A 14,620-nucleotide genomic window follows, 5' to 3' on the forward strand; every position below is an offset into this window, starting at 1 on the left:
CTTCTCACTCACAGATTCACACACTGCCCTCTCAGGCACGCACTGCCTGGCCTCCCAGACCTTCTGAAATTGGGGTGGAAGCCTTTCAACCTCAGAACTCTTCCATTCTGCAGGAGCCTAAAACCAGCACTTCATGGATGATGCCAGGGTCTGCTGCCAGTCCGAGCAGAGGCCAGGCTTTCCTCTCTCTTGGATGTCAGAGTCCAGTGTTTGGATTGCTGAGCACCCTGAATCCAATTTCATGAAACAGATTCTCTGGGTTGCTGCCATTCTGGAAACTGGTGCTGCCACCACCATTTTAGAACATGGTCCTCTGTGGCTTTCTCCTCAAAGCAAAGTCTCACTTTTGCAATTTTGTGGATGCAAAACATGAGGACCTGCTGCTTCCCATGACACCTCAGGCCATCTTTTTTCTCTGTTCCTTCTCAGCAATTGAGATCTCACCTCTATCTTTACAGTCCACAAATTTACTGGAGCTTTTTTCCCCAGTCAGACTCACAGCATTTTAAATCATTCTGCTGGACTCTTTGCTCTTGATTTGCAACATAAATCTGCAAGGGAAAAAAAAAAAGAAGCCAAAAAAACAAAATAGCCATGCCACTGCCTCAACATTTGACTGCCTTGAAATTTCTATTGCCAGATTGATCAGTCTGCTGCCCTTGACCTCAATCTCAGGCAAAGTCTCTAGACATGAACAAAATTCAGATAAACTTTCTGCCAAGCCATAACATACATTGTGTGGAGTCCAACACCCAATGCAGTCCTTCCCAACAGAAACCTCCCAGGCCTGGTCTTTACTGGCAGGCTTTCTATCAGCCTTCTGGTCTCCTAAACTCTGAACAGAATCTCCTCTACAGAACAGCCTAAGATGTTTCAGCTCTACTCTTTCAGGCGACATTGCTGAAGCTTTCCAAACTCTTCCACGAGCCATTTCCAACAGCTTTTGAACCACATAGCCAGGCAACATCACAGCAATGACCTTACTCTCGGTACCAATTTTTGTTGTAGTCAGGGGAAAAGAGGACAATTACAGAAAGATGCATAATTTATAGTATTATTTATAATGATCACCCAAGAAGTCAAATACAAAGAAAGTACTGGAAATCTGTTGACAACACTAAAGACCTGGATCCAGCGGAAGGCCTTGATCCCATGGCAATAACCTTCATAATTTCAGAGCCTAGAGACAACGACAATGTCTCATGCAAGTCTATTTCACCGATCTGCATTGGGAAGACCCAAAGAACAGTGGTGGAAGCTAGAAATTCTATGCCATTGAGGTGAAGGATCTGTGCCAGTAGGCTGAGGGTTCTGCAGCTGAGTCGAGAAGCAACACTCAAAATAAGAACCAGGGCTCCCCTGAAAAACACCACAGCCATCCTCAGTGACAGTGAGAACAGTTGAGTTTGTATCAGGAAACCAGCATGACAAGTTTCTCCTGGATATTAAATAGCACACATCTTCCCCTCTGGAGCCAGGAACTAAAAGTAAGGACCAGAGCTCCCTCAGAGTGAACCACAAGGTCCTGAGCTCCTCTGATGGTAACAGCTGAGTTCATATCAGGAGAGTCAGCATGACAAGCTCCTCCAGGAGAACCAATGGCTCCAAACAACAAACTTAGGAGGACCCACAATGCTACTCTTCCTCTCCAGGTCTCCTTTTTATGCTGGCAACTGTCCTCAGGACCATCCACGCTCAGCCCCACACTGATTCAGTTCCACTGGTGTTTAAGTTGACCATCAGTTACCAATCCATTACAGTCAGAGATCGTAATAGGATTCCAGTTTCTTCTGCATGTGGATATCCAGTTTTCCCAGCATCATTAATTGAAGAGACTTTCCTCCCAGCATATATTCTTAGCATTTTATAAAAAATTGAGTGTAAAATATATACATTTATTTCTAGATTCTTCATTCTGTTCCAGTGGTCTGCATGTTTTGGTTATTACTTCTTCCTTTCTTTTTTTTTTTTTTTTATCGGTACCAGGGATTGAACTCATGACGTACAGACTTGCAAGGCAGGCACTTATGCCACTGAGCTAAATCCCCAGCCCCTGTTTTGGTTATTATTGTAGTATATTTTGAAGTCAAATAGTGTGATGTCTCAAGCTTTTTTTATTTGCTCAAGATTGCTTTGGCTAACTAGGTACAAATTTTAGAACATTTCCCCCATTTCTGTGAAGAATGTCACTCATACTGTCAGGGAGATGGGTTACAATTAATGAACAATTAATTTTGTAGGCTGCTCTGGGTAACGACCATTTTTACATTATTAAATAGGACCTCGTGGGACACAGAATCTCCTTCCAATTTATAGTTTTCATTGTACAGATCTTTTACCTTAGAGTTAGGTTTATTTCTCAGTAGTTCTTATCTTTTTTTATTATTATTGCTGTAGCTGTTTATGAGACTGCTTTCTCAGTTTCTTTTTTAGCTAGTTTGCTATGGAGTGAGTATAGATGGCCTTTCTTTCTTTCTCCTGACTAATTCCTCTGCCTAGGATTTCTAGTACCATGTTGAATAAACGTGGATGGAATGGACATCCTTGTCTTTTCCAGCCCTAGGAGGAAAGTCTTTCATGTCTCTCTTCTGTATGACGGTAGCCAGGTTTGTCACACACAGTCTCACTGTGCTGAGGCATGTTCCTCCTACACCTGCATTCTTGTGTGTGACACTGGGGCTTGAGTCCGGCACCTCCACACTGAGTGGCATCCCACTGAGAGTTTTCATCGCAAATGTGTGTTAAATTGTCATAAATGCTTTTTCTAAGTCTTCTGAGATGATCACATGGCTGTTGGCCTTCATTCTGTTAATGTCATATATCACAGTCACTGATTTACATATGTTGAACCACCCTTGCATTTTGGGAATGGATCCTGCTTGATCACGGTGAATAATTTTTTTGATGTGTTGTTGGATTCAATATGCTAATATTTGGGGGAACTATTCAAATATTTTTTTCTGCCCTTTTATTTTGTTGGTTGTTTTGTTTTGGTTGTTTGTTTTTGAGACATGGTCTCACTGTGTAGTTCAGGCTGGCCTTGAACCAGCTATGTGGCCCAGGCTGGCCTCAAATTCACAACGATCCTCCTGCCTCAGCCTCCTGAGTGCTGGGATTACAGACATGTGCCACCACGCCCATTTTTTGCCCTTTTATTTCTCCTCTTTCTGGAATTCCTATGAGCATATGTTTGATAGGGGGTCCTATAGATCCTTCGGGGCTTGTTTACTCTTCTCCTTATTCTTTTAAAAATTTTAAAAATTCTTTTTAAAATTTAAATGCTCTTCTGAAGACAATGATTTAGTGACTTATCTCTGAGTTCCCTGCTTATTCCCTTATTCAAAATTGCTGATAAACTCTTCTGGTCGACTTCTTAGATTCAGAATTTCTGTTTGGTTCCTTTTTAATAATAATAATAATGATAGATATAGATATATGTAAAACACTTATTAGGTTCACAGAAAAACTGAACAGAACGCACAGAGAGTTCCCGGATGTTCCTGCCCTCCCTCCTGCACACACTGCCTCCCTCATCCAGCACCCCACACTGCAGTGATATATTGGTCAGAATCAATGAACCCTTGATTACTCATCCTTATCACCCAAAGTCTATGGGTGTAAGGACTCTCTCAGTGGTGCACATTCCATGGATTTGGACAAGAATATACCCACATATATCCACCATCATGGCACCGTACAAAATAATTTCACTGCTCCATCTATTCATCCCTCCCTTCCCAACCAATGCCAATCACTAACCTCTGTAGTTTGGACTTCTCCAGACCGTCCTAAAGTTGAATCACACAGTACATTTCAGCTTGGTTTCTCTCACTTAGTGATATGGATCGATAGTTACTCTATGTTTTCTCATGACTTGACAGCTTGGCTGTTTTTCATGCTGAATAATATTCCGTTGTTTGGATTGACCACAGTTTGCTTATACATTAATCTACTGAAGTGTTCTTCTTTTTTTTTTTTTTTTTTGTCTTTTTCCTTTTTATCAGTACCGGGGATTGAACTCACGACTGCCTGCTTGCAAGGCAGGCGCTTATGCTGCTGAGCTAAACCTCCAGCCCTTACTGAAGTGTTCTTGATTGCTTCCAAAGTTTGATTCCTTCTTACAATTTTTACCTCTTTATTCATATTTTCATTTTGTTCCTACACAGTTTTCTATAGTTTCTTTTATTCTTTGTCCATGGTTTCTTTCAGTGTATTGAATAAATTTAAGATCACTGATTTAACAATATCTTTGACTTGATTATTCAGATATATAACTTCCCTGGAGATGCTTACTGTCAAATTCTTTATTTTCTAATATTTCCAGCCTCTTTATATATTTTGCAATTTTCTTGAGAACTGTATATTTTGATTATTATGTTGCAACAGCTCTAGAAATCTGATTTTCTCACTCCCTAGCAGTTAAATCTTGCTTGTTAAGGGCTGGAGTTGATTGTGACTTTTACAAGTTCCTTTTTCCAGAACAGGATTTCACTGTGTAGCTCATGCTAACCTTGAATCCACTTTGTAGCCAAGGCTGACCCTGAACTTGCAGCAATCCTCCTCTCTCATCTTCTCAAGTATGGGGATTACCAGTGTGCACCACGATACTTGGATTGAACTATTTTTAAGCAATGTGTATTTCTTGTTGAGTTGATCACTCATTTTTTCTTTCTCTCTGTCTAGCCAGCGTACTGTCAAAGATTCCCCACATGTCTGGCTCCCAAGAGGAAGGAAAGTAGTGTCTCCTTATGTCCCTCAGAAGCCACTTCAGCCCTGGGGGATGGAGATTATAATTACTAGCACTACACTGACCCTCCCCTTGCCCCCACTTAGTGATCCAAACCAGCAATCAGCAATCAGGACTTGCAGCCCCAATACTGGAGGACAAGACTTATTGATCACCCTGGTACCACCAACCTGTACTGGAAACTGGGGCAACATCCCACTGCCTCCTTCCTGGGGCTGGGACTGGAATGGCAACTACCATTGTGTTGTAGGTTGAAATTCACCAGAATTCTGAAATTTACCAGCCTTTTAGCCCAACCCTGCACTGGGCAGCCCCAGAGTTCCAAAGTAGCTCCTTCCACTGGCCTCTGTCAGCTGGACTTGCTTACTAGGAATAACAGAATTTTTTTTTTTTTTTTTTTTTTTTTTTAGAGAACAGATTGAGCTTCTTGTTCCACCTCTTCCCTGGTGTTAGTGTCCTCACATCCTGGTGGGACTTTTAAGCTCATTTAACTGGAAACTTACATCCTCTCAATCATTAATCAGCTGTCAGACATCCTGAAATGATTCTATCACTTCACATCTCGGAAATTTCTTCAATTACATCTTCCTACATCTGTCCTTCTATGTTTTTATTCTGATGACTACATTTTATAGTTCTAGTAATTCTTTTGAACGTTCTTCTTGGAAAAGAGTGCACTATTATTTTTCAGGAAGGTGACCTTTTTTATACTCCTGAGGATATCAACTGTTGCTGTTACTGGTTTTACTCTTCTAGTTCCTGCTTCATCTCGGTTGGCTCCATGTACCCCCACATGCGTGGCTTGAGTTCTCCTGTGGGTCAGGAATGGTGCTACCATAGCGGGCAACCCTGAGCTGCTGATTGCAAGTCCTGGATAAGTGGGGGGTTGGTGCAGATATTCTGTGCCAGTGTGATCATTCCGGGACTTGGCTGTTGTCTTGAGAGACTTTCTCACTGGAAGTCCCTCTAAAAAATCTTCTGGTCCCTTTTTCCAGGACAGTATCTGCAGCTTACCAGCCAGTTGCAGAGTGAGCAGGAAGGAGTGTTAATAGGCTTAGCCTCGGCCCCCCTCAGGGTGAGTGGGAAATGGGGAGACTGATAGGAGGAAAATTCTCACTCAATCCGTCTGTTGCCAGGGAAGACTTCTTGCTACCTCAGCTGTGCCTTGGGGAGGCCTCTCAGTCTAATGCTCAGATGAACAATGGGCTGTCACCCGCCTAGAAATGGGGCTGTGCTTGGAGGAAAGCTCCTTTTATATCAATTTCCAAATCAGTCCTTTCAGGCTTCACCTCTCATGTGATCCCTAATTTTTTTTTTTTTGAGACAAGTTCTCACTGTATATTTCAGATGGCCATGAACTCACTATGTAGCCAAGACTAGCCTCAAACTGACAGTGATTCTTCTATAATCTCAGCTCTGAGTGCTGAGATTATAGGCATGCACCACCATGCTCAGATGATCTGTAACTGCCTGCCAGAATTTAGTGCTTCCAATTCTAGAGATGTCCTGGAGTCCTTTGGCTCCAGACAACCTCGTCCTACTCTGGGCATCCTCATGGAGAGATCTACACTGCAGCCAACTTCAGCCTCCAGCCCTACAACCTCTAAAACAGCTGCCATCTCTGCCCATTCTCTACCTTCTGACCTTTGAGGACAGGTGAACTTGACTCGCAGGTTCCAGCAGGAAGTGCTTAAGGTGCTGTGTTGGCAGGGACCCACTGTCCTCAGCCTGCTCTTGCTGAAGAATGAGCAAATGCCTGGCAAAATGTTTAAGAGGAGTATTGGTAGGGGACACTCAGACAGGACGAGGGAATGATGCATTCGTGGAATAGCAGCTCACCGTGACATAGACTGCTGAGGACATCATCACGGGAGGCTCAGAGATTATGTGGGCAAATGAAGCCAAGCACAAAGCTCCAGAATGGGTAATATCAGCCCATGGTGATAAAAAATCAGAACAGTAGAACCGGTGGGATAGCTCAGTGGTAGAGCACTTGCCTAGTATGTGTGATGTCCTGGGATCAAATCTCAGCACCACAGCAGGATAAAATCAGAACAGCATCCCCCCAGCAGTAGAGACCGGATGGGAGGTGGCTCCAGGGAATCATCAGAGGAGTGGAAATGATTTCAGTCTTGATGTGGGCTGCAAAGATGCAATGTATATACAATTGCCAGTCTGTATGTGTAAGACGTACGCACAGTACATGCGTCATTGTGCATGTTGCACACCTTAGTAAAAGGAATGAGCAGAAGTTGATAGGTTCTGAGTGCTTGCCGCAGACTAGGCATGGAGAGACCTGCTTTATAATACTATCACTTAGCCAGGTGCAGTGGTGCAGGCTCAAGTCTCAGCACTCTGAGAGGCTGAGACAGGAGGATCACAAACAAAACAAAACCCCGTTCACTTACTGAGCACCTAATATTTGCTAAGCACTATCCATTATCTAGGTCCTGGGGATGCAGCAATGGGGGGAAGGTTGGAATAGGCCCCACCACGGGACAACCACCATTAGTGAGGGGGACAGTGTGAAATAACTACACTCAAAAGGGAAGTGATCACTGTGAATATATAGAAGGTGTTCAGCGTAGTGTGGGGAAAGCCAGAAGCCTTCCCTGCGAAAGTGGGGTCTGAATAGAGGACTCAAGGGGGAGGAGGAAGCAGTTGGCCACAGGGGCGGCAAGGGAAGAGAGTGTTTGTGCTATGGGAGCAGCCTATGCAAGGATCCTGTGGCACAAAAGAAGGCAGAGAGCAGCACCAGGCAGGGTGCAGCCAATGTGAGGAGTCAGGGACCCCCAGAACCGGGGAGGGCAGGGGCCGAGGATGAGGAGGCGAGGGGACTCCCCTGGGGCTCCCAGTGAGTGCAGCAGGGACTGGAGCCAGCTTTGTCTAACCGCCCCTGCCCACCGAGACAGCGGGAGGTCTCTGGATGCGGACAGGAGAACCGCCTGGGTGCCCGCCGGCTTGCCAGCTGCCCTCACTCTCTCCACCTCTCAGCTCCGCAGGGCCTGTGGCCGGGAGTGGCTATGGGGCTTTGCCCCGAAGAGCAGTACTGGGACAACCTGCTGAGCAGCTGTGTCTCCTGCAAGCCGGCCTGTGGCCATCGGAGCCAGCGCACCTGTGCAGCCTTCTGCAGTGAGTTCTGGGCCAGACTACTCCTCTCCGTTCCCTCTGAGCTCCTGCTAGCCCCCTGCCGTAGGTGCCAAGAGGGGAGAGATGTACAGTGTGGCACCTATTTACTCTGGACCTTCCTGCTCTGGTCACCCTGCCACTTTCCAGTTTCTTGACCACGTTGCATTCCCTTCTGCCTGGAATGCATATTCCTCGTTCATCTTCCCTCAGCTCCTCTTACCCAACCTTCCGGTCTCAGCCCAAATATCAGAGGAGTCCTCTGACTGCCCTGTAGCAATTAGGCTGTCTTTAGGTCACTTTCTTACAAAACGTTTTATTAAAGAAATTATCTGGTGCACACTTGTATTTCAGCACTTGGGAGGCTGAGGCAGGAGGATAGTTACAGGTTCCAGACTCGTCTGGGCTACAAAATGAGCTAAGCAAAATGAACTGCGTAGTGAAGTCCTGTCTCAAAAAGACAAAATAAGTAAATATAAAAAAAGAAAGAAATTATCAAACATAGACACAACAGGACAGTAAAACCTTGTGATACGCATCATCAGCTTTAAAAATAATTACAACTCTATCTTTTAATTTCTCCAATTTTGGCTTATATATTTTAAAGAAAATTAAGACCTCATAGCACTTGACCTGTAAATACTAGTTTGTGACTTGAAAACATAAACTCAGCATCTCACTGCCCCCTGCAACAATTGCTTAACATAGTCTAATATTTATGCCATCCTAATTTTCTGCAATTGTCTTAAAAAGTATCTATTGTTCATTTCTTTCTTAATATAATTTATTCCTTTTCTTGATGTAGCTTTACGATGTGCTGTTATGGGTTTTAGTGCTTGTTTCATGTCTGACTCAACCATTAGACTGAGCTCTCTGATGGGCAGGAACCACATCTTACCTGAGCCTAGATAGTATTTTGTACATACACACAGAGTAGAGCTCAGAGAGGCTAACTGGTTTCGCTAAAATCACATAGCTTAAAAGTAGAAATGTCAGGATTTGAACCAAACCCCCCAGCTCTGAACCACCATGCGTTAATCAATTAGAACGTTCATTGTTTCATTCCCCAAATATAAATGGACTCCTTTAGCCCCATGAAAATAGGTATCTGGCCTGACCCTTGAAGAAAGTTGTCATCTAATGGGAGAAATGACTGCCTTTCGAGATAGAAGGGGTAAGTATGTAAGAAGCCACATTTGGCTGTCTCCTAGCAGGGAGCAGGGGAGGTGTTCAGAGTGCACAGAATGTGGGAGGCATGTGAGAGGGAAGGGCATCCTGGAGGAGAGGCCAGTGTGGGCCTAGGTGCACTGGGGAGGGGTGTGTGGGTCACAGTCAGGAATGCCGGAATCCTGAGGTGCGGATAAGCTGCCAGGTCCGAGGAGTCCAACAGCAGCCACCCCTGCAGCCTCCAAGGTGAGCAGGAGGTCCCGGCAACCCTGAGAACAGTACCTGGGCAGCATGAGTGGTGTGCAGGTGCTGTGAAGTGCAGGGCTGAGTATTCTCTGAGGCCCCAGTTCCATGACCTTTCTGGTGTTTAGTGTGTGTGTGCATGCATGTGTGCATGTGTGTGTGTTTGCATTGTAGAGATGCTCAAAGGAATATTCTGCTCAAGCCTTCCACTCGCTGAGTGCCAAGCACAGTGCTGGAGGTTTCAGCTCTGAGTGTCAACCCTGACTGAGAAATCTGTGTTATTATTGTCCCTCTTTTGGGAGTGAGGAAACTGAGGCAGGGGGAGTCAAGACGACACAACCTGTAAGCACTTAAGCAGGGATGTCACCAAGTTTGTTTGGCTTTGTTATTTGTGTTCGTAACCACTATCATACACTGCCTCTGAAGTGTGCTATTCAAATCTGTGTGCGAGTCTTAAACACAAAGGAAACTTACCTTGGGAAAGTAAATGATCTTTCCTTTTTATTTTTAAAATTTTACTTAATTAGTATATGTGTGGAGTACACAGTGTCTGTTTCCTTTGTGGGGTGTTGGTACTGTGCATCACACATCTTGATTCCTTTTTCAGCCTCTTTCCCTTCTTACCCTCCCCTCCCCATCCTTTGCTCCTGTTTCTTTTCGTTTGTAGTACGTGTTTACATTCTTTGTGTGCAGTTGGTTCATGTGCATCACATACCCAGATTCCCTTTTTCTTTCTTTTTTTATTTTTTATTTTATTTAAAGGAGGAAAAAAGCAGTATAAGGGTACAAGTAACACAGAATTTAAAAAACAGTAAGAAATCACTAGTTAATAGATTACATATTGTCATCTTAGAAATAGTTGTTCAAGTTACAGGGTTAAAGCATACACAGTGGACACTCAAACAGTGAGACTGCAAACAGATTCAACAAAAGCTTAGTAATATGGTCATCTATCTTACACACCTAAACACACTTGCAATTGTATCCTTTAAAGCATTTTTTCCCTCTATTTTTTACAACAACATTTACACATTTTGGCTTGTATTACTCCCATAGTTCTTATTACTTTTTTTTTGGAAGAGAATAAAACCAAATATGACAAAACAAGGCAGTCCGTCAAAACAAAGGATGGACATAGCACATGATGTAAAAACAGAATACAAGGTAATCAACAATGGTTACCTCCTTTTTCTTTCTTTTTAGACAGGATCTCACTACATAGCTCAGGCTGAATTTACATTAATCCTCCTGCCTCAGCCTTCCAAGTGCTAGGATTACAGGCATGCTCCTCCAAGCCAGGACTGATTCTTTTCTTCACCTCTTACTCCTTTCCTCCTTCCCAGCTCTATCTCTTGATTCCTTTCCCCTTTGAGAATGATCTCTCTGCCTATTACCATTGTATATTTTTATTTTACTCTATTTTTACTCTGGGTTTCTCATAGAAGCAAAACAGTGTGATATTTCAGCTTGAGTGTCTGATTTATTTCACTTAATATTACAATCTCAAGTTTCCTCCATTTTCCTACCAATGACTGAAGTTTATCCTTTTTATGGCAAATCCTCTTTAGGCAAAATAGTACTCCATTGTGTATAAATGTGCCATTTTCTTCACCCCTTTATCTGTTAATCGACCTATAGGGTGCTTCCAAGATTTAGCTATTATGAATTGTGCTGCTATAAACATGGGTACACGTGTTTCACTGTAATTTGATATCCTTAACACTTTGGGGAAGACGCCTAGATGGGAAATAACTGGATTAAATAAAATTTCTACATTTAGTTTTTTTGTGGAATCTCCATATTGATTTTTAGAGAGGTTGTACTAGCTTACATTCCCCCCAACAGCGTAGAAGAATTTCTTTTCCCCTGCAGCTTTTCAAGCATTTCTTATTATTTGATTTCTTGATGATAATCACTTTCACTGGGGTAGGATGGAATGTCAGAGTTGTTTTAATTTGTGTTTCTCTAAAGGGCAGCAATTGAATATTGCTTCATGTATTTAATGAATTTATACTTATTCTTCTGTGAGGTGTCTATTCCTTTCACTTGCCCATTTTGTTGATTGAGTTGCAAAGTAAAACATTCTGAGACTTTCCAAATGGTAAATGATTGTCTCAAATAGTTTTCTTTTTCCCTGTCCCTCCACCCCTGTACTGTGACTGGCATTCAGGGCCTCATGGGTGCTGGTGAGTGCTCCACTCCTGGGCTACCCTCACTCCCCAGTACATTTCTCTCAAGCTCACAGAGCTGGGTCTGCTGTGCTCCCTTGAGACAGGTGTGCGTGGGCTTTAATTCACTTAACATCTGCCCCTTCTCATCAAGGCCGTTTAAACTGCTGCCATTCTCACTGATTTTTAAGACTGAACAAGCACTATTAGGTCTTTTTTTTTTTCCTTTAGTACCAGGGATCGAACTCATGACCTTGCACATGCAAGGCAGGCATTTGTGCTGCCGAGCTAAATATCCAGCCCCCCGAACAAGCACTATTAATGTGAGCTTTCTGATGTTCCTCTCAGCCTTTTCTCCCAACTTGCCAGAGGATTCTGGCTTTCCTTCTACATTCTTTATGCTAATTTGAAACATTTTTCCTTGAAGAGGTTTGAAAGATACAAGTAATGATCTTATAATATAATATAGAAAAGATAAGTAAAAAATTTCATATGTTTGGAAACTAAGAAATGCACTTTTAAAGACTATAGGTCAAAGAAGAAATCAAAACAAAAAAGAAATCATTTTGAAGTAGATACAGAGAAAATGCTGTATATCAAAATGCAGGCAGTGCAGCTAGAACAGTACTTAGAGGGTGATGAATAGCCTTCAATTTGTTTCTTGTGAAAAAAAAAAAGATCTGAGTTGTTCTGGAATTGCTTTTGAGAATTGGGCTGTTTGTTTCTTTTTACTTTGATGCTCTCTGAGGCCGGGTCAGAGCTTTTGTGGCCTGTGGCATCTCTCATTTCTGTTTCCCAGAGTCACTCAACTGCCGCAAGGAGCAGGGCAAGTACTATGACCATCTCCTGAGAGACTGCATCAGCTGTATCTCCATCTGTGGGCAGCACCCCAAGCAGTGTGCACACTTCTGTGAGAACAAGCTCCGAAGCCAGGGGAACCTCCCTTCAGGGGTCTGGAGATCGCAGGCTGGGGAGACGGATGCCCGGTCTGATAACTTGGGACAGTACCAGGGACTGGAGCCCCGAGGCTCAGAGACGGGTCCAGGTAAGCCACTGGGATCAGCTGGCATGAGCTCTGAGGGTCAGAATGGGTAAGATAAGAAGAGCCTGCACTTTAGGGAGCACAGAGTCCAGCAAGTGGCCGGAAGTCAGGGCAGCCATCCTAGGAGAAGAAAACAATTTAGACATAATTTCCAAAAGTCTGTGGACAAGAAGAGAGTAGAAAAAAGGTCCTGGCTAGTGAGTGGGAGCCTCATAATCAGGGCTGCTGGGACTATGCAAGTTCTTTTTCATTTTTATTTATTTTAATTGACACACAAAAAGTATGCATACTTGTGGTTTACAATGAATTGGTTTTGATACATGTGTATATTTCATAATGGTCAAGCAGGGAACCTTTATCTTCTCAAACGTTTATCATTTCTTTGTGGCAAAATCAAAATTATTTTCTCCTAATTTTAAAAAAAATGTACAGTACATTATCATTATCTAAAGTCAACCTATGGTTCAATGAAACACTAGAAGTTACAGTATTTCTCCTGTCCAGAAATCCTTCCCCTGCTCTCCGCAGCTGAGCAGGTGAAAGCTTCCTAAGCATGAGAAGGAAACGGTAATACTAAGAAGTTTATGGCTACATTAGGCAGGAAAAGCAGTGTCCTGATGACTGGTTTTGTCCTTTACTGTGATTTTCTCATGTGACAGCATCACTGCTTCCCCCAGGGCTCTAGGGCAGGACTTATCCAGCCCCTGGTGACCTTCTCTGCTCTGGTGGGTGAGGAAGACTGTGGGCTCCTGATACCCAACACTGCAGGCTTCAAACTATTCTCTCACTGTCCCTGAGGACAAGCCTGAGCCCTTCTTCTGGCCTCCCATTTAGTCCACCCATCTGCCAGGCCTCTGTCCTCTCACTCAAGTGATTTGACTCCACCAGACAAATGTGGACCCGCCAGAAGTGGTGGAGTGCAGGTCCAGGGAGCAGGGTGTGGGAGCCAGAGGGCCATGGTGTTGAATTTGAAGGGAGGTCAAGTGAGGTGCTGGGTATGAGCTCCCAGGCCACCAAGCAAGCACGGTCAGCATTTAAAGCGAAGGACACATCATGACCTAAGATGAGCAGGTTTGCAGTTGGTCCTGTCCAATGACAACATGACAACAATTACTTTAACAATCCTAAGTGGCTTTATTTTTGGCTTTAGAATTTTAAAATATTTCATTCCGTAAAACAGAATATTTAATTCCAGTGAGCTGAGCAGAAAAAAGAAATAGAAACAAATAACAAGTAGTCTGATTGTTTCAAGTTTCAGTACTTGTGAGGTAGGGACTGGGAGGCAGAACAGTAACAAGAGGATTAGTTAGTGTCAGGCTGCTTCAGGTCGACTTTTGCATGGGAGATTACGACGGAGGGAACTTCTGCTGGAGTAATTCGGCTGGTGCATCTGTAATCCTGATTTCTCAGAAAGACAGAAGAACAGCTTAGGTTCAGCATGCACCTAAATGGAAAGTTAGCATGAGTGACATCATTTTGATATTTGGCCTGTTTTAGCCAGTACAGGGGCTTAGTCCACGGTGATGTCTGCCTATGATTTCTTTAACACCTCTTCCTAGGGAGAACCAAACAGATCCTTGTCTATGCAAGGATCATGGCTTTTAAGTCCAGACCTGGATTAGACCTTAGTGCCTAGAGCTGCCAGGGTCAGGGCTCACGTGGCATCTGGTCCAGGAACTTGTCAAAGGTTCATTTACTTTTAAATACGGAACAGTGTTGGTTTTATCATTTGGTTTTTGTCTCTGTGCCCGAAAGGTTTTCTCTTTTTGTCCTGGCTGTCCCTGGAATGTCATCATGGAAGCAGGACAGTACTCCCATCTTGCCTTTCCAGGGCTGAAGCCATGGTCCTGGGACTTGCTGAGACGGGCAAGTGACCAAAAGGGAAGAGATTAGGCTCTAAACAGAGCCAAAGAAAAGGCAGCAGGTGAAGTAGGCTCCAGGGAGGCAGTAGAGATAACTGACCCACAAAGGCCAGCAGGTGTGACCCAGTGGCCAGCAGAGGGCTGGAAACAGGGGTACTGGTGCAGCCAGACCAACCCCCTCCCTCCAGCAGGACAGAATCACTCCAGAAGTGGGCCCAGAAAGACTAGGGGATTCCAGAGGTGGGTGGAGTAGGCGATGTTTCAT

General features: G+C 43.8%; 1 protein-coding gene across 2 annotated transcripts in view; it reads left to right on the forward strand.

Annotated features, from left to right (window-relative positions):
• Window positions 1–14,620, forward strand: part of Tnfrsf13b (TNF receptor superfamily member 13B) — a 29,345-nt gene that overhangs the window by 9,763 nt on the left and 4,962 nt on the right. Inside the window, exons 1-3 of one of the 2 annotated variants that reach the window (XM_063242248.1) lie at window positions 7,742–7,879; window positions 8,964–9,047; window positions 12,251–12,496. In XM_063242248.1, the coding sequence (XP_063098318.1) occupies window positions 9,014–9,047; window positions 12,251–12,496 (280 nt within the window). In that variant the 5' untranslated portion in view covers window positions 7,742–7,879; window positions 8,964–9,013. Of the gene's footprint in view, window positions 1–7,741; window positions 7,880–8,963; window positions 9,048–12,250; window positions 12,497–14,620 lie in introns of those variants that run through there. The other variant, XM_063242247.1, reaches the window with a different exon arrangement.

The sequence above is a fragment of the Cavia porcellus genome, unplaced genomic scaffold, assembly GCF_034190915.1.
Source record: "Cavia porcellus strain 051 isolate PalLab524CR breed Dunkin Hartley unplaced genomic scaffold, mCavPor4.1 scaffold_32, whole genome shotgun sequence".
Classification (NCBI taxonomy): domain Eukaryota; kingdom Metazoa; phylum Chordata; class Mammalia; order Rodentia; family Caviidae; genus Cavia; species Cavia porcellus.